This window comes from Crocodylus siamensis, chromosome 7 (assembly GCF_052110815.1).
Source record: "Crocodylus siamensis isolate JL-2025a chromosome 7, ASM5211081v1, whole genome shotgun sequence".
NCBI classification, from domain to species: Eukaryota; Metazoa; Chordata; order Crocodylia; family Crocodylidae; genus Crocodylus; species Crocodylus siamensis.
In genome coordinates, this window is record NC_143401.1 from 12,989,845 (window position 1) to 13,010,460 (window position 20,616).

Here is a 20,616-nt window from a genome sequence, read left to right on the forward strand (position 1 = left end):
AAGAAATTAAGTCTAAATAGCCAGATGACATTAAAGAAAGCACTGATCAGTTGCTGCCTTCTATTTCAAATGAGGGAAAGTATATTATGCATGACAGCAAAAATGCCAGAACACCATAGAATTAAATCAGTTTCTATTCTTCCTCATCATAAATGTAATTAGTGGATGAACTTTGTTACTTTTAAATACAAAATGACTCATTAAAAACCACAAAACATTTCTGAAACCACCTTCCAATAAAAAAAATATTTTTGCTCATTAGTATCAGGCAGCCGACTAGGAAACACTAGTTATACAAGCAGACTTTGAGCCTAACCTTGTAACTTTTACTCATCCAAGTAACAGTTACATATCATACTACTAGCTTCATGACTGAGCCTTTTACTTTCAACCCATTTCACATTTTAAATATTACAACAATAGATACAGTGCATGTCATATAAAACATACCTGGGCAAGTTTCCTTTAAAAATGGAATATAAATTTAGCACCTGCACATTATGGATTTGGAATTGTATGGGTATGTTTTAAAACACTGAGATTTTACCACAAAATGCAATTCAAGACTTTTCAGCAATGTTGGATGGGCTAACGGCTTGTGTACTCACTATTTTTTTTAAAAACTGGTCAGAAACTAAGCCTCATTTCTTTCTTAATTGTAACTAGAGCTGAACAAATTTACCAGGTACCTACTAGGCAGGGGACAATTAAAGAAGATGGAGGTGCCTGCAGCACGATGCAGGGGGTATGTCTGATGGCAACCTCAGGACAGTTACCTCAAGAAGTACATTCCCGGATATGAGATTTTAGTGCCTCCACATCATCACCATACCCAGACCCCTCCTACAATCAAGTCCAACTGGTAGGCATCTGATAGATTTAGTGATCTTACTTCTTAGCAGGTTCAGAGGCATGACTTCTTCCCATTGTAACAAGATAGAAAGGCATAACCAATCCTATCTTGATACAAGAACAAAGGTGTTAAATATCACGTTAAGCAGTGGTTATTCTGCTTCTGTGACCAGTGTTCTTCCCATTACATGCCTTGGGTAATTAAGAAAGGAGAGAGAAACGATATCTGTTCCCCTCACTTTACGCTGTACATACACTCCTGGAAAACACTGCATAACCTGAATTTGCATCAAGGGAACCCACTTTACTATGTAACAGACAGGCATACGTTCCAAGACCTCGAGTATACTGACCCCCCAGAACCATTTCTACCACTTTTACAAGACAATTTTGGTACTCACACCAACAGGAAACAATACACACAAGCACAGGGCACTATCATAATGGGGATGGCAACTACAGAAACGCATGTTGCAGACAACAAGCTAGAAGCACAGATCTACATAGGAGACTATATTTTGATGCACGCTATTCCCACAATACACTGTACAAAGCAGCTGACTATGCGCTCCCACCACACCGACTGCACGGGAGTGAATTTACCTCACATATCACAAATTTTTGGTATAAAAAGGGTCATCGCAAAAGAGCAAATTCACACAGAACCTGCATAAAGCAAGTTAACTTGTACTGTCCTTGAAATAAATCCAACCATGTCATTTTTGCTTTTGGCATTACTTTTGCTAGCCGAGAAAAAGAAGCTGACAACAACACGTTAAGGCAATTACAGCCGCAGATGTAACGTCCCAAAATAGCAAGGTTGTAGCAAGATCAGAAGATCCTGGCCACCTTGCTCCAGCTGCATTCCACAACATGTGGAATATCTGTCTTTAGGAAGGAATGGGGGAAAAAAATAGTAGATAACAGCAGAGGCACAGGCATGACAGAAAAAAGATCTCAGAAAATCCAACTTTCAGAATCAGATACTTACGAATCCTCCTTTTCTCAGACAAGAATCCCCAGGAGATGAGCTCAACACGTATTCTACCATGCTAACTCCAAGCCCTCCACTTTCTGACCGTGGCGACAGCACTGAGTTGACCTCACTATGAAAGCCTTGACCAGGTCTTCTCTGAACCATGATTGGCTGGGAAACAGAATGATCTGCAACAAAACACATGTATGGGTTTAAAATCTGATGATATGCAATTACTAAATTAAGCAAGCTATTAGAAAAAGATGGTAGGGTTTGTTTGTTTTTTTAAGTGTCTGAAACATAGGAAGTATACTTTAAGCAAATAAAACGCTGCCATTTTGACCCTGATGGTGTACTATAGGTATAACAGAAAAAGACTTTCTTGATAGCAAACACGAGAAAATTATAGGCAGTTGTATGGGTTAAGTTGAATCCTTAAAGTTCTCCCTGTTAATTTAAACGTTCCAGTTAAACCTTATTAAAATATGATCTAATTTATTTAATATGACAGCTTTCTGTCACAAGATTGACATTTCATTTCTAATGTAGTGAGGAAAATTCAACTAAGCTAATCTGCATCTCATACGGCCCTTACAGAAAATGTCACTAAAGATCGGTAAGCACTAAACTCTGATCAGGACCTTCAACTTCCACTGACTTCAAAAGTTATTAGTGGTGCTCAGTTGCTGGCACCCCATATCACTGAAAAAAGCTGAAATGGTTAGTTTTAGAAATATCCTTTTCAAAGCACATTTTGATATATCCGCATCAAACAAACAGTAAGACTATGAAGGCTGCAAAAGTCAAGCACTGCAAGAATTAAGCTTCACTTTGTCTCTAGGCACCTAGGAATTAAAATACAGTACCTATCCATCTATAATCCTAAGGGTGTTCTTGTGAGCTTCTGTTTGTTTTTTGAACTGATTAATTCTCTCCCAGAAGGCTGCAGTGTCTCCAAGTCATCAGCTATGTCATCTCTAGTAGGCACAAGCAGCAACAATACCTCTCTACCTCTAGATATGATTGTGTGCACAGGGGTATTAACAGTAAGTAAAGAAAGAGGCAAAACTAGAGGAAAAGTGTTGGGAGTGTTTAAGCTCCCAAGTCACTTAAGATAAACTGACAGTCAACAGATTTCAGGTCTTATTTTTAGAAGTGCAACCAAAATGACTTAGGCAATTTCAAAACTGCTTACAACTCTCAGGCTCTTGCCTCAGCATGCTTACTCCCTAAACCAAAGAGTGTTTCAGTGGGTAAATAGTTGGCTTCAGAACACTTCTGATGGTGCCCCTTTTGCAGTTTGCGCTCTGTGCAATCAGGAAAATTCATGAGACTCAGTAGGGCCTGGAGCAGGGGTGGGCAAAATGAGGCCCGCGGGCCACATGTGGCCCGCCAGAATATTCCATCTGGCCCATGGGGCCCCTAAAAATATTTAGAAAATTAATATTAATCTGCCCTTGACTGCCTGTCATGTAGCCCTCGATGGCTTGCCGAAACTCAGTAAGCAGCCCTCAGCCCAAAATAATTGCTCGCCCCTGGCCTGGAGGCATGGTTAGTACACAAGTACAATACAGCAAATAGAGAGAAAAAGGGTAGGACATTCTACTGAGTACGTGCAAATGCTGTTTGAAGTTAATGACATAGTGAAATAATCTGAACACCTTTTACTTGCAGGCCGAAAAAAAAAGACCATTCCCAGGACCACACTCCTGACAAAGATCAGCTCCATTACGTATACCCCAAATCACTACAACACTTAAAAAAAAAAAAATAAAAAAATAAAAATTCTACTTTTTTTTTTTAAAAAACTGTTCACAAACCATCTCTTCTCTAATCTTGTTCCTTTACATCTTTCTCCAAATTTAAGAAAATAATTCAACCAGAGGCAGGGAACAGGCATGGAAAATTTCACTCACACTGATTTGTCAAAATAGTTTGCCTAAGTTTGTTAAAAGCTATAAGCAAACTAAAATAGAAAGTTTATAATAAATCTTAGGCAGCCCTAAAAATTGCTACTGCCCCAACCATGTTACAACACTATGCCAGATATATGATTTATTACAGCAAATACATATTTAGCAAGCTACGGCACAGGTGTCAAACTCACTTGGGCTGGCAGTCCAGATTCATACCATGGGACTTCTCATGTGTCAGACAACCCACCTCCAACAGTGGGGGAAGAGAGCCAGCATTAACCCATACATGCCGATTATTTACCTTGGTCAGCCAGCTTGGGGTGGGGGGAAATCCCCAACAGAGATCTCAACTGGATATTTGGTGTCAGGGCAACCAGCATGTACAGGGTTAGCTGCGTTACCATTTACCGCACCATGACCAAAAGGGGATCTCAACCCAGACATTCTGCAGTGGGATGATGGTGGGGTGTTAACCTCCCAAACACAGGGGCTGTGACAGCTACAGGATTAATACTGACCCTGCTCACCCTGCCACAGAATTTCCAACCCCACAGACAGGATCTGATGGTGGGTCTTTTGGACCCCAAGAGGCCCCCAAGCCAGATAGGTCATTTCTACAATCTGGATCCAGCCCATAAACCATGCATTTAACTCTCCTGATGTAAGGTATTTTAATCATTCTGCTGTAAGGTATTGTAATTACTCGAGGCTGCTTTTAAGACTATCATGCACTGCCTATAATTCAAAATAACATGACCAGCAATAATTTCAATACACTTTCAATGCTACAAAATGTAACATGGATTTTAAATTGAGCTCTTTCAGGGTCTGCTTTACTTTACTTCTATTCATACTTCTGCAAGTTCTTCAGCTTTTTTTACCTCCATCTTAGTAGTTCATGAAGAACAGGCATGGATGGCTGTTTTGCACAGAAAAGGCTAGGTTTTTGATCGTCTGGAAGCTATGAAATTTAGAATCGGCCAATCTGCTGCAAAAGTTTATTACAGAAATGTACATTCAACTCCAAGTAAGTTAGATGAATAAGTGTACTACCTGATGTTCCCCAAGCACTGTCTCTCCACTGATCTCCCAGAAATATCCCTTTTGGTCCATCCTTGCTGGAATCATCAGATTCCCAAAACTTCTTACCAGGCAACAGCTGCTGCAAATAAAAAACAAGCCTGTTTAAAACCAGCATAAAAATGGCAGTATAAGCTATACACACTTTCTTTCTAGCACAAAAAAAACAACCTGAATATTTATATGCTCCTAGCGTGAGAGCCATGAAGCAACTGTGACACCCTGTGGAAGCACAAAGCAACTCATAACCAAAAGAAGGGTTCTTTATTTGTCAATGCAAACACACAACAGAGGCAATCACAAGCTTCTATCCATGGAGAGCCACCTGTAACAGATAGATTAGTTTAAAAAACATGTTCTGGTCAAAATGTGTCATAATGATTCAGAAAAACCTCAGAATTAACAGCTATCTATGAAAGAAAACACTGATTCATACAGAATCTACATTTATGACATGCAAATACAATAGTTTTTCTTAATCTTGTAAGGTGCACAACAGTCAGAGGTGCTCAGGGCTTTTAACTCCCATTGCCTTCCACAGGAGTTGAGAGCACTCAAAGCTTTGCAACATATTCATACACATTAATAAGAGTGAACAGTTTTGGGCCACTGAATCTACACAGCTTCATGTCTGAAAAGTATTTATTTTTTTCCTTTTTATTTAGTGGAAGCAAGACACAAAACCAGCCTCAGCTTAAATGAATTCCAGTGAGGTTGAGTGATGGCAAAAAAGGAGAGATTTAACTGTCCACCCTATATAGCAGATATTCCTGAAAATATCAATTCCAAATAAAAAACAAAACAACCCCTGACTTGTGGCACCTACAGATGGTTAAATGAATTTCAAATCCTTAGATGGTAACAGTAACAATCTCTAAATTAAATCCTCAACCTCAGTGCAAGGAAGAGAGAGAGAAACAATAGCACACCCATAGGAAGGTAAGTTTAGCTGCTGAATTCTGGATAGAATGAAAGGAACTGAAGTGATCCCAGTGATTTAGTTCAGATTCCTATAATATGAAACATCTTGGGACTAGTCATAGTGCCCTACACATTAAACATGCTAAACAGCTGAGTCTGTAAGGTCCAGCTGTAGATGAACTTTCAGATTACTAGACTGAAAAAAAGCAAGCATTAATGATTTATAAAAGAAGAGAACTGTATATTCTGGCCAGGGGGGTAAGAAGCAGTTACGAAAGTCCTAGTCAGTGCTTATTTTTTTTAACTTGAGGAAGTCCCATTCCATTCAGAAACATATAAAACAACATCTCTGCAACAGGACACAGCCCTAAATTCATGTATTTGGGTATCAAGAATAGTAGGTTAAACTAGAGACGTCAAACCTACAGCAGCTAGGGCAGTTTCACCTAAAGGAGGCAGGAATTCAGTAAGCTGGGCAGAGCTGCTGCCAAGATCTCCAGTACAAAGCCACACTGGAAGGGGCACTTGGTGGGGTGAGGTGGGTGCAGGGTAAGCAATGGCTTCTGGCCACTGGAGATGGGTCCAGATCCAGCCCAAGAGGGGACTCTCACTCTGGATCTGGCTGGGGAGAGCAGCTGACAAACTAGTTTGACACACCTAGGTTAAACAAATGAGCACAAAACAGGTACTGCAAGGAAAGTGATAGCAAATACTACCCTAGCCCATGAAAAGAAGCATTCCCCGAATCATAAAATTATGAGAGATAAAAGGTGGATTACATACAGTTATATAACTGGCAATGTTGTTGCTGGATATCTAACAGTACTGTGTTGGCACCATGGCAGTCAGATTATAAACTGTCTGATGAAAGGAGGTGGTGAATGACTAAGATCAATTATAGGAATTACATAATCTTTTCTTATGGTAAGAAAAAACAATGAAAGGGAATTGGCCCAAAAACATCTGAATGCTTTACCAGAGTGCCTGCACAAATAAAGGACAGACAAGCTGAAATGGTGTGATTAACAAACAAGACTACTGTTGTTATAGCCACAAACCTCCAGCTGCCTGCTTTAAAACCAGGAAAATTCAGAAATAGCAGAACACACACGACCCTACTTAACCACTGAACACATGCTCCACCTCATACGTGGTCCTAGCCAATCATGGGCATAAACTAATACATAAGGAGAGGCAAGCTCCAAAATACGGAAGGTCTAATCAGGGGACGACATTCTCCGATTAGTGGTAATGCCAGAAATACGCTGGGCTCTAGATCTCAGAGAGGCCTACTATGCCTTGGGGACTTAAGAGAGGGGCAGCATTTGCCTTCAGGAGGATTAGTTTACTACACAGGACTCAGGATGGAAATATTCAGGTTAGGTATTATGCCATTCATCACAAAAAGACGTAAATATGAGCAAGTGTAGGAAGCAGAACCATCTCAACAAAATTGCAATTTCCTCTTTTTTTGAATCGCTTAGATAAACTCCCTTCCCTTTGTCCACCTTCCCCTTCAACCTCATCAGGCAATCAAAGGGATTCAATTTTTACAAAATGAGAAGTATGACTTTCCAAGAAAAGAAGAATATGCAGGTTGCAGTAGAGAAAAAACAATAAGATAACCATATAGACCCACTATCTACTTCTATCATTACTGGGTATTAAAAATCAATGATCTATCCTACTCTTTAAAAAACGAGTTAAACTCTCTCACGCAAGTGAAATAGTTACACACAAGCTAGTAAGAAACCCATGGCACTCATTAGTCCTCATGCTTTGTGGTTATACATTACAAAATCAGAACCTAAGGGCTCCTCTCGGCAGAAGCAGAGAAAGATGGCCAAGTATTCTCTCACACTGACCTTTCCATACCAAGTCTGAAATTTCCAATCATAAAAGTACCAAACTTTAATTGCATCCTCCATTATTCCAATATACGAAGACTCCACCACCTCAGCTAGTGACCTTGCCTGCTATTTTTGTGTCTTGTTCACCTATTTAATTTTCTCAAGGTACTGCAATTCATTTTCAACCTTATTTTTAGGAGCAAGTCATTCCCCACCACTGCTCCAAAAATCTAATGATTCCCCAGTGAGAATACTAACACTAGTGGTGTTAGTCACCACCTCCATTGCTCACCTTCTTTCTTTAGATACAACAGAACTGAAGCATTTAGATCTGAAAAACAGTTTACTTTGTCTGCACCCTCAACTCCTGGAGCAGTTAACTGTTATGTAAGGGTTTTCCCCTTCTGTCCTTTCATACTTCTGCCCTTACATCCAACTTCAGAGCAGCTGGGGCCCATGATACGCCAGCAACATCCCCTCTTCCCCCCTAACTTCTCTCTGCCCCTCTGTCCCACACAAATCGCCATGAATAAGAGCAGAGGCAGGAAGCTGGGAGAGAGTAAGGAAGCCCAGAATATCCTGGTTGTAGCATCAGCAGCCAGAGCAGTGATGGAATAGATACCCAGGCAGGACCCCAGGCTGCAAATAAATCCTTTGTAAGCTGTATGCCGCCCATGGACCGTGAGTTGGATAGCTCTTCTCCGATTCAATTCCTAAGACAATCTGTGAAAGCTAAAGTTAGCAAGCGGGGTAGAAAACTGTTCTTCTAAAGCATGGGTGGGCACAATACGACCCATGGGCAGATCTCGCCTGACTGGATCAGACTCACAGCTGCCCCCAGAGCACTCTGCATGGGACCAAGCCCCTGCTGTTCCCCCTGGGGCTGCCTGCACTGTGCTTCTGCCCGCAAGGCACCTGCTGGCCCAGGACCCAGCCAGCAAGCACAGCTTCCAGCAGGACTGTTTCGGGTGCTGCTCTGCTCCTTCCACCGTCAGTGAGAGCGACCAGGCTGAAGCTTCCCCCCCGCCCACCTTGAGCAGCACAACAGGGGCAGCACCAGGAGGAGGATCACCACTGGAGGCAAGGGATGCAGAGCAGCACCCAGTCAGCCGTAACCGCAGCCACACCAGGAACAGCCCTACCGAAAGCCATGCATGCTGGCTAGGGCCCCAGGGGGAGCTTCAGCTGGGGGGCTCTGCCCCAGTATATAGGGCTCTGGCTCCAGCTCCTAGCTGCCTTCCCCCCGCTCCTCCAGCCTGCGCAACGAGCAGTCATACTGCCGAGACGTCAGGACAAGTCCCCCCCCCCCCCCATGGGCTATAGTGCACACTCCCCAAGAGCTGCCGCTCTGGAGACCAGCTGAATCAGCGCCCAAGGTTAGCGCCTAAAATTATATTACTGGTGAATTTAGCTCTGGTCTCACTCTTGCCAGCAATCCAACTCATGGGAATTTCCCATAAAAGAAAAATTAATGTATAAGTCTATTATCCCATCCACTTTCAGACCAGGGGTGGAAAGTGAAATGGACCTGCCAAAAACCATTACATAAAAATGAACCTTTGCTTATTTTCCAGGATGGTAGCTGAAAACGTGGATGAGGCTGAAGTGTTCTGTATAAGTCATACCCCTGTAAGGGAAAAGGAAGTGAGATAAGGCACGTAGTGGGGTTGCAGGAACAAGGAATAATCTTTTTTCAACGTTACATGATTTGTTCACAATGAAAATGACCTCCTTTCATGAATACTGAATTAAGAAGATTTCTCCCTCTCACACCCAAAGTAACATGATGCATGATATCTGGACCAGTAAAAGGTCATTATTTCCATTTTTTTTAAAGGAATCTATTTGAAATATTGCAAGACGAGTCAGCAGAGTAACTGCACATCTCAATGGAGGTGAGAGTTGTCTGCCAGACAGCTGTTATGTTTTTATATAATTTTTCAATGCAATTACTTTTAAAACTTCAAGATGCAAATTGCTTTAAACAGCCATAGTCCTAAAAATTTTCTTATCCTCTGAAAGAAATGAAATTTAGGCTTCACTATTATACAAATACCTTAGCAGATGAAATCAACAGCAGGAAAATAAGCAGTATCAGCATTTTTTCATTATTAAATTTTCAGAATTCAATGTTTCTTCCAGGTGGAATTTAAACATTGACAATTAAAAATTAGTGTCTTAATGCTGCATCTAGGGGTGCACCAATAGCAATTTTGGGGCCAATATCAACAGCTGATTTTAAGGATGTATACTGTCTGATACTAATCTGATTTCTGATAGAGCTGTGAGCAGCTGGTAAGTCTGTTGTGGTAGAAGGGAAGGGGCATGAGGGGGGCAGATCAATGCCCCCCATAGCGAGTGAGGGAGGGAGTGGGATGGGGGCTGAGGCAGGAGCTGCCCAGCCAGTGTGAGCCAGGGTGCGGGACAGAGCTGTCTCATCCAGGAGGCGGCTCACGCTGCTGCATGCACCCAGGAAGGGCTGGGGGGGGAGGATATGTGCCTCCGAGATCTGCGGGGGGGGGGGGCAGAGGGAGGGGGACAGACACTGCAGCTGTGGGCTGGGGTTGCACCAAACTCTTCCTGGCACGTGGTGGGAGGAAGGCTAGGCAGGGGGGATACACTCGGGACAGTGGTGGTGCTGGGAGGGAGGGCTACGGTGAAATTTGGAGTTGCTGCAACCCCCCCTGCCCCATAGCCCCTCTCCCAGTGTCACTGCTGCCTGCCCCAAGTGCAGCCCAGCACAGCCTCCCGCTGGGAAGAGCCTAGCACCACCCTGGCCCCAGCTCACAGCTGCAGCCCCTCCCCCTGCACAGATGCAGGGGCATGCCCCCACCATGCTCTCCCAGGGTGCACACAATGATAGGAGCCGCCCCCCAGCCCTGTGCCCCCTGGGGACAAGCTGCAGATCCATCCTGCGCCCCACCTAGGCAGTGCCTGCCCCACTCCCTCCCTCACCACAGGGGGCGTTGATCTGCACCCCCACGCCTCCTCCCTCCCCCACCCCTTCCTCCGCAAGAGACTTATGAGCTGCAGTTAGTTCTCCAAGTTGCCGGGCTATGCTCCTCCTTGCCTGCGTGCTGTGCGTGCAGCACGGGCATTTATCAGTCAAATTAATCAGCCACATCAGGCTAATTTCTCATACAATCAATTTTCTTTATATCAGTGCTGAGCCAATATTGGACCAAGTCATCGGTGAACCTCCAGTTGCATCTGATATTTTAACATGTGAAAAAAACAGTTTTCAATAAAAGCTCTTCCGATTGTTATTTTAATTCTTTCCAATTTTGTAAAACACCCTTACAACTTCCAATTATGCACTGTGAATCATCATGCGTATGAATTTTGTTTTCTGTATAAATGCATAAACGCTTTGCCATAATTCTCTGATTAAACAAGAGAGGTAAAGGGGAATCTCACAGAAAATTTGACATTTAAAAATGTATCCTGAAGAGCTTGGGTATTTTAAAATTCTTTAACTGAACCACAAGCCAGAGGTGATAAAGTTCTGCTAAACACCATGCTACTCTCCCTTACTACACTTAACTCTGCCCTACTGTTAATTTTGCATGTCATTTTGTGAAGGCACAACAGCAGCTCTACGTTCAAAGTTTTCTAGTGATGACAGAGAAAGAAAATGTCAAATTATCTTGTCCTGCTTACACATAGAGTATTATACTATCTTTATTCAACCGCAGTAAAATCCTTAGAAGACAGAGCTTAACAGCTTGATGATGACTGTTTAACAAATCCTGTCTCTTAAGCTATTAAGAGCTGTTCTGCTCAAACATAAAGGCTTTACAACAGACACAGCAATTAGCAAAGCATAAAATTATGAAACAGGTTTCTAGCATAAGGATCATTCAGTAAATGCTCCATACGGTGTGTGTGTGAGGGGGGGGCAGTCTCTTAAAGGAAAACTAGAAATCTGAAGAAGAAAATCTATGAAAATCTACATTTTAAAATGTAAGCTAAGATGGGCCTGAATCTTGCATAGAAACAAATTCCCATGTTGAGGAACAAAATTGTTTTACTGCACTCTATTCCAACAGAGTCATAGAAAACGTTACTCAAGTACATTAATACTGACAGTAGGAAAAGTTAAGAGGAAAAAGAATTTCTTCACTGTAACTCTAAAATGTGACAGCACAAAACACACTGTTTCCAGATATTAAAAAAGGCAATTTAGAAACATGTGATACAGTGATATAAGAGCCTAGCTTCCATAGAGACAGGACTATAAACTCAATCAAATCAGTAAGTAACTGATTTAGACGTTTAACAATAAATTAGGCACACGCTGTAAAAGCAGATAGCAATACTGGCTGTGACAGTAACAGCAGCCTGAGAACTCAGTATAACTGTAAATAGATGTGTTGCTCTTATATAGTTATCTTTGCTTTTTAAAAGTCACTTGCACTGAACTGCAGGTTCATAATTTTACAGAGTAAGAAACTGCCTTAGATTGCAAGCTCTAAGGGGCAAGATACACAATTGTAGCAGCGGTATTACTTGGTGCATGTAAAGCACCTTAGAGAAAGGAACACAACATGCTACACAACTAAATGAAAGTCTCTTATATCTAAGGACCTACGGAATTTGAAGCAGCTGCCCTGCTGATTTTGCAGGTAGATTGAGGGACCCAGCAACTATTTTGTGGGCAGAGCACAGTGGACTCCCCTCCCCCAGCCAATGCCTCTGAATGACCAAGGGGCCCCAGTGGCCCTGTCTCTTCCCATTGATTGGATGCGAGGGCTGCCCATCATGCGGCCCTGCCCCACTATACCAACTGATGGAGAGGGGTGGGGCCACGTGACAGGCAGCCCTTGCAGCCACTCAGTAGCAAGGCCAGCAGCCATCCTGTCGGCAGCCCTACAAGCAGGAAGTCCCCTATCCCCCTTCCCCATTCTGGCAGGCTGCCACAACCACCCTGAGAACTGCTGGCCCTCTCTGGGGGGCCCACATTTTGTTTTCAGTAAGTTCTCTTTTTTTTTTTCACCCTCCCCTGCAGGTTTCATAGGCACTGTCCATCTTTGTGGGCAATGCCCGATTTCATAAAATTGCAATTTTGGTAGGTCCCAACCTATATCCAAGGTGTCTATCACCACTGTATCTATGAACTGAAAAGAAATAGCATAAAAAAAAAAATGATGTAGTTGCAGCCATCTCATACTGGGCCATTAGTGTAGGGGAGCAACGGAAAGTTATTACAGAAAGAATGTTTCATGAAAAGGCAAGTCTTGCAATTTTATATAAATATACTTATAAAATAATAATAAAATAATCTTAATTTTGGCAAGAAGTTCTACAACCAAGAATTGTAGTGCTGGAAATACTCTTGATTGTACACATGGCAGAATCTTATTTGGGCCTTCTTCAGCTGCATTGATGGGTCAGAAATAGTGAGAGAGAACAGCTACTGTTGCTTAAAAGCCTTACATCTGTGGCTATAGGTGCCATCACTAGCATACCATCACTTCCAGTGTCAAATACGGCAAGCCTCGATACTATAACCTGGAAGCGATGAAAGAAGACCACAGCAATTAAGTCCTGGTCAGAGAGCAAAGAGTAAAAAACATCTAGTCAGATGAAAATGGGAGACATTTCTCACCAATCCATTACTCCAGCATTAAGGAGTTCAGTGTGACCCAGGATGTTCATGCTGCTACAATTATTTGCCATTTAATGCAGAAGATAAATTATTGTCAGGGTCTTTTAAGTGTTTCTCCATTCCCATTAATCATCCTCATCTTCAGTTAAGACTCAACTGCTTATCTATATGCTTTTTCTTGTAGGTATAAGGTTAATCTTACTCCTTGCAAAAGTTACAATTCAGGAAGCAGCATCACTTGGGACTGCATGCAGCTGAATATAGGTTGTTTGGGTGGGGGGGGAGTACAGAAGACCATGGCATTTCACAACTTATCTACAGCTCTTCAGACACTGAAAAAGGAAAAAAATATATTATTTGATATTGCCAGACTACATGAGTCATCTAGATGAGATGAAGATAACCCAGAAAATCATGATGGGTAACTAAAAGCAATGAGATGCCAAATGTACTAGTGTTATTCACTCCTGCTGGGTTCAGTATAAGGCTCCATCATGCTACAAATGCCACACTTAGTAGTACAAACTAGATGTCTATAAACAATCTGTGTGTGCTCTCAGATACACTTGACTGATTCTTCCCCTTTGTTCCAAATGCTCAACATCTCCTTTTGTTTTCCCCAGCATTTGAAGAGAAGGAAGAGGGGGAACCAAATCAGCACAGATTTAACACCGAAATTGCTCTGACTAAACTTCCTAGATCTCCTTGCTTTCATAAAAATGAAAAAGTGAAGTAAGCCAAAGCTAAATAAAAACAGAATAGATCTACAGGCTATGTAGGGGAAGTTGCTCAGGTGATTGTACAAAAGGACCCTTAAGTGTGGTGATCACAACCACTGCCTTTCAATTCTGGCACAAAGTATAAAGTCTGCTTTTTCAAACCGCATTAAAAACGCCTCGATTTCTCTACAGATTTTAGAGAACTCAAATAAATTAAACACAACATGCTGATATAACTGGCTCAGTACTACACACAGACACTAGAAAAGAGTCAGGAAGGAAGAAGAAAAGTAGAACAGATCTTCCAAAAAGAGGTTTGCTCCAATTTGTGAAATAATCCAATTCCTAAACAGTGTGCCTTTTGAAATTTGTTTGACATCCTTGATTATAATAAATCAGTATTATAGATTGTGCAGTTTTATAGTATGTCAAAAACGGAAGTTACAGGAGAAACAAGTGAGCCAGCACCTGAAAGATTTGGAAACAGATTTGATGCTCCGTTTCTTCCAAAATAGTATTAAACTAACTAAATTAAAGGTTTGCAATCCAAACATATACAGGAACATCCTTAAATATTTAGTAAACCAACTAATGTGATCTGATATCACCTGTTAGATGCAGCGTGGGTGTTTCACTGGTCTTAGCAAATATTCTGAAAGAGTCTGCATACCTTTAAGAGAAACACCTTTAAGGGATGTGCTAAAAATATTCAAGTACATTTGTGCTTCCACTAATTCTACTCTAACTTTTCATGACACAAGCACAGGCTATCACAGCAGTTTTAAGTGGACTCTACATAACCTTTACTGACAAAGGGTCTTTGTCACCTTTTAGTCAGAAGTCACTAAAAGCCCTACAAAGCCTATATAATAGACATTTCCATACCTTCTAATTTAAATAGCAAAGGCTTGATGACTTCTATAAGGTTTCTCATAGGCAAATGTTTACACAACTCAAACATACCAAAAGATTAGAATTTACTGGGTTTATTTATGTATTTATATTTGGGAGGAGGAGGGGTGTTAAAGCAAGAATACTGCTATAATTAATTCTAAGTTTAAAGGCAGGAATCTTATTCTGGCATACCAAGTCAAGTTATTTAATTTTTGTTTATTGGACAAGTGGCTTAAATTAGACAGTGTTTATTCTAACTTGTTCTGTTTAATCATATATTGTAACTGCTAGCTACTTGGTACAATTTTTTAGTTAATTCTTACAAAGATGAGGCCTAAAGATTTGAAAATCAGCATGTTCTAGTCTTTTAATAAATCAAATCACAGTTGGGTCTGCAGATACAGGAAGTTCCTCGTCTTGTTTTAAAAGTTGGCCACTTTTCAGCAAAGTCACAATCCAGGAGATTTTAACAGCAATGTCTATGTGAATAAAAATATGCACAGATGCAAACATTTTGTAGAATAAGGAGATAGAAGCCAGCTGGGAACATATGCACTCTGCTTTAAAGCCAAGTCACGCCTCCTGGATTTGCATTCACACCAGTTAATATTCTCTGGATTTAACAAAATCTGACTATTAAAAGGGATGGAAGAAAACAGAATGACAGATCTAACATACTTCCAGTTACGGCTTTTCTGGTAAGGCTGGAAAAGTCGCCTTCAGAAGTAGATCAGCACAAAAAAAGAGAAAAAGAAAAGGACAGTTAAAAAACAACCACCACCATTGCCACTGCCGCTAGTGACTCTGAAAAGCATCAAAGGTAAACTACAGGAAAGACAATTAATGGAAGAAATGATGCTTCATTTACCTGGCAGGGTAAGATGCTACTGGGGTTGAGAAGTTAGCAAGCTGCCCTGACAGGTAAGAGTGATGGTAAAGGGGAGTACTCCTGCCACAAAAAACAAATACTTCCCTTAAATGTGTGGGAGCCAAGAAGCTCACCTCTACCCTACTCCTATAGTCTTTCATAGCAATAGTAAGAAGAAAATCTGCTCCGTGTGTACTTGTGCAGACCGCAGGGCTTATTCTCTCCTTGTGCCTTGTGGGGTGCATGATACCCAGTAAGTTGAAGAAAGGAGACCAGTCTACTTCCATTAATAAACTGCCACAGCTTGAGAGATCAGCTTGTACCAGTTCAGAAACATATGCAGCCTGAGGAGACCTCTCACATCTCAGCATACCTGGACAGTACTGGATCTCCTGAAACACTGCTCCTCAGGATAGGGCTCAACAGTGGATCACAATGATGAAGGCATATCACACAGATTTGAAGTGGATGTCAGCTGCCCTAGAGTAACTGCCTGTGTGCACATAATTACCCCATGATAAATGGAAACTAGAATATGGTAGCTTAGCTGTTTCACTAAGAGGGAAGCTAAACCCAGGTGGCTTCTACTTACCAAGAGGTAAGAGCAGATACAGTCAGTTAGTGTACGTAAGCTGCTCTGCAATAAATCCCTACCCACTTTTAACTGAATGTAGTTAGTTATTAACTTGTTCATAACCTAAATGCTGCCATATGGTCACGGGCCTTACAAATGTGACAAGCTCTAGCCACAGACAGCCTCCATCCAGCTCTGCTTGCTAAGTCTTTCTGAATGGTGGGGGAAGGGACCAGACCTCAAGTGGTTGTGCTGAAGTCCCTAATACGATGTGTTTTTTGTTCACTTGCAGAGTGATGCATTTTAGGAAGCAGTAATATTTTGTTTTGAATTGTTGCTGTACAGAAATTATAAAACTATGCCACATTCTCCATTACTCACAGCACTACAAACAGGCTTTTAACGGTAACTTGACATTCTACATCATTACCATCCCCACCCCTATAATATGTATCAATATTTTTGGGAAAATTGCATTGAACCTCCTGACCGAGGAGGTTCCATGCAATGGAAATTGCATTTAACCTCCTGACCGAGAAGACAACATCCCATCACCTTAAGTTACATTGTTTGAAATCCACGTTAGCTTAGTAACAACTAAGGTTAATACCTAAAGGTCGTTCAACAATCTGTTGTATAGAGCACATTGAAGTGGTCTGAGAAAGCGTCTACACCAAAACATCAGATTTTTTTGCTTAAAAGACCAAGGATTGTAGACTCACATACACTTTTTACTCTCTAAGTTTGTCCCTCTGGGTCAAATTCAATGTACATTAAGCCATACATGAGAAGCTTGGGCTAGCACTGCCCCTTCTCTGTGTCCATACAGAAGACACCCTGTGCCCAGAACTGTGATTCTACATTATTCATAAAACATCATATTTAAAAAGAATGAAAATGAAAGAGTAACATTTACCAAGGCAAAATCAGAGAGTCATCAGGATGTATATAGTAAACTCTACACCCAAGTATACTAAACTCTGCTGCAGACTAGAATAAGAGAGGTTGAGAGGAATGACTTTCTTTCCTATTGTTATTAGCAAAAGAGTAACATTAGAAGAAAATTAAACCAGAGAAGCTATTATATATTAAAGTTGGTCTTCCTCCTCACAAAAGTACATTTAACAGATCTATACTAGAGAGGGATTTCGTAATACTCTATGTGGCAAAGCATTTCTCCTTGGCTTGAGGAGAAGATGCAATTATTTTTCTTAATGAACATCTGTATATTAGACCTTAAATGTTGGAGGCTGCAAGTGGGAGAGGAACAGTGGAAAAAAATCTTCATCACACCCTGTTCATTCTCTCTTTCAACATCCACTCTCTGCCACCACGCGATGCAGGCCTACTTGCTATGCCAAAGAAAACATGGGCCTAGGCTCACCAGGAAAACTATAAGGCCCCTTTTAAACAGGGAGGCCACTAGAGGTATAACAACTGAATACTTGGCACAACTGAAAAGAAAATAGGGATAAAAGTGATGGTCAGAAGTTTGTAACAGGGTTGCTTGGAGGGGGAGAGGGGAGGGCAGACACTGAGCAGAGCATCCCTTCAAACGAGTCCAGGGAGCTTGTGAACACTGACCAGTGAAACTCTGCTTGGAGATGTGAGCACAGGAATGACAGGAAAACAGACTTACCCTTGCCCAGGCTCCCCTTGACCTGAGCGTCCTTCCAGGTCTAACAGATGGGCAGCTTGGCCAGAGCAAGGAGGAGGTTGACCCAGAGGTCCTGGGACTTGGCAGGGCCATGAATGGGGAGTACATAAAAGAAAAGGTGTGGGGAAAAGAAGTGCAGCCAGAAGGAGGTTCCTGGAGAGGTGGTAAAAGGGCTGCAGTATGGCTCAGTCAAGGCAGAGTACTCGGCAAGACGGATCTACAGTCTGACCCAATAAATGGCAGTTCTTATGTACTAACATGGTTGCAATCTACACAAGTTTATTGGAGGGGTTTCTGCATGGGAATATATTTTTAGAAGAATATTATATAAGAAGGGAGTTTTAAATTTAACTCATTTCCCTTTTTTTCTATTTAAAAGCTTTATTACAAACCTCTTCAAATGACTATCCACAGGTGGGGGAAAAACCTTGGAAAACTTGTTTTATAGATGTCTATTTTCTCTATGACATCATGGGATGAATCATCCACTACTGGCAACTTTATCCTCAAATGTGCCATTTAAATTTTTACAAGTCCATAACTTTGGGGCCTAATAATTAAATGATGGAGAGTCCTGAGGAGGGTGGAAGAAAAAATTGGTTTTGTGGTGATACAGGTAAAGTGATAAAGTTGGCTGGAGTGACTAAATTTCCAAGGGATGAAATAAATGTTACGGTACATGTTGTACGTGTTTCATTTTCTCATTATGCAGAGAGCCTGGTAATGATACTGGGGGATGGTAAAAATGATCTGCAAGTATATGAAAGATATAAAACAAAGAAGAAAAATTATTTCAAGTGTAATAAAGGGATCAACCAACTGAAGGCAAGGAAAATTTACAGTGTATGCCAGAAAAATGGAAAGATGAAACAGACTTTGGAAGTCTTCAGGATAAATAGCAGATACTCCCTTATTTGGAATTTAAGACAATGGATTTGGCCCTAGAAATTGTTCCATGGAGAAAAGGTCATGTGTGACTGCAGATGAACCACGTGGGAACCAAAAACTGCAGAAATTATAAATGGAAAGTTAAAGATACTGGAGTAATCAATCCCTTGTTGAAATCCTGTAGCCCTTGGACACTTTTACAGTTAATGCTAAATACCAAATCAGACAGAACACAGATGCCAAAAAATCCCCCTCCTCCCACAGCACTCCCCTATTGCAAACAATTAACATTAGAAGAACAGTGCCAACATTTGACTTCTTAAACCAAGGAGCAACTACAGTATTTCCCAAAAATGTTACAAAATGAAGAGCAATATGGGTTTTTGCAGAAATTTTATACATTGGACACACACTAGCAAAAGGCTGTTATCCTGACATAAGTAGAATACAACAACACATCATACAGACAAGTTCCTTAGCAACTACTTTTGCGGACACTAGCACTTCCCTTAAGAACCAGCCAGTGGCTCAAAGAGGGGACAGACGAAACTGATCTTTGAACCTGACTGAAAGGGAACCCTTTGAGTAGAACATATTTTGCAACCGATATGGAGATTTAAAATGGGACTGATCATTTTTAAATGTATCTTTTGCCTCTGGCTTAAATTTTTGTTGTCATCTTTCAAACTCTGTTAGAAACCAGTAATCTGCATTTCCTCTCAAGATACAAGATAACAGTAAACTGCTTCTTTCTTCTTTTAATAAGAAACAGATAACCTCCTTTTCTATCTTCTGCTGCTTTTGCTCTAGCAAAGTTGCAGAACTTTTACTCATTCAACTTCTTGGACTGAGAAGCAATTTATTTAAAAAAAAAAAAGGGGGGGGGGACTCCTTCCCCAACACTTTTTCTACTGCCCTTCAATTCAGAGTGCTGGGACAGAGCAGTGAAGGCATCTCACTAAAGCTTCAGAGCAATGCCCTAATCCAGACTCATGCCAAAAGCAACCACCAGTCAACACAGCTGCGAACTGGTTCAAGATGGAGAACTGAAGGCAGCCAGAAACGATGGTAACCTTATCACTCCCTTGTGCGGAACTGTCAAGGCATTGTCATGACTTCCCTACGGGGTGCTAGTCTCAGGAGAAGGACCAACCTTGATGGTCAGATACTCAGCCCACCCTGTTGGAAGTAGCAGAAACAGGCACTTCTCACTTTGAAAGCATGACATTAAGATAGTTAACCACTTAATGCTCCAAGCAAACTATACACCTGTTTTACACTTCCTGATAATGGCTAAAGGTGCCCTACAGTGACAAATGAAGAGGATAATAATGGACTAAAAAGCCATGACATTCCTTCTAAAAGAAAGCACTCTGAGGCAGCATACATTTCAGACAGGAATGAAGGATGAGTCTTTGAGGAGAGAATCTACCAGTCGCTTCTGAAGAACATCTCATCCCCTTATTGTGTCCCTTCCCATCATCCAATCTGTGACCCTTATTCAGATATTTCACTTACCTCTCCCATTGCCCTTCCTTCTAGAGCCAATGCTTGAAAATCATGATTCAGTTCATCCATAGAACGCACCTATAAATAAATGGGGAGGAAAAAATAGGAGACTGTATTTCAATCCATTTAGAAATTAAAAAGCAATCAAGTTTATACATTTTTTCCAAGATACAAGCTGCCAGTGAACCATAATTTATAATGAAATGCACAGCACAACACAGTTTAGGTCCAAAAATTACTTACCTCTAAAACTTAAAATCTGAAGCATTTTTTTCTAGCAGATACAAAGAAATACTTGCTTATT

At 41.3% G+C, this 20,616-nt stretch overlaps 1 protein-coding gene across 6 annotated transcripts in view; it reads right to left on the minus strand.

Moving 5' to 3' along the window:
- PUM1 (pumilio RNA binding family member 1) overlaps positions 1-20,616 on the minus strand; it is a 131,454-nt gene that overhangs the window by 67,829 nt on the left and 43,009 nt on the right. For 5 of the 6 annotated variants that reach the window (XM_090058673.1, XM_090058672.1, XM_090058671.1 and 2 more), the window contains exons 3-5: positions 20,322-20,390; positions 4,798-4,906; positions 1,844-2,016 (exon numbers count right to left, since the gene is read on the minus strand). In XM_090058673.1, coding sequence (XP_089914799.1) covers positions 1,844-2,016; positions 4,798-4,906; positions 20,322-20,390 — 351 coding nt within the window. The remainder of the gene's footprint in view (positions 1-1,843; positions 2,017-4,797; positions 4,907-20,321; positions 20,391-20,616) is intronic. The other variant, XM_090058669.1, reaches the window with a different exon arrangement.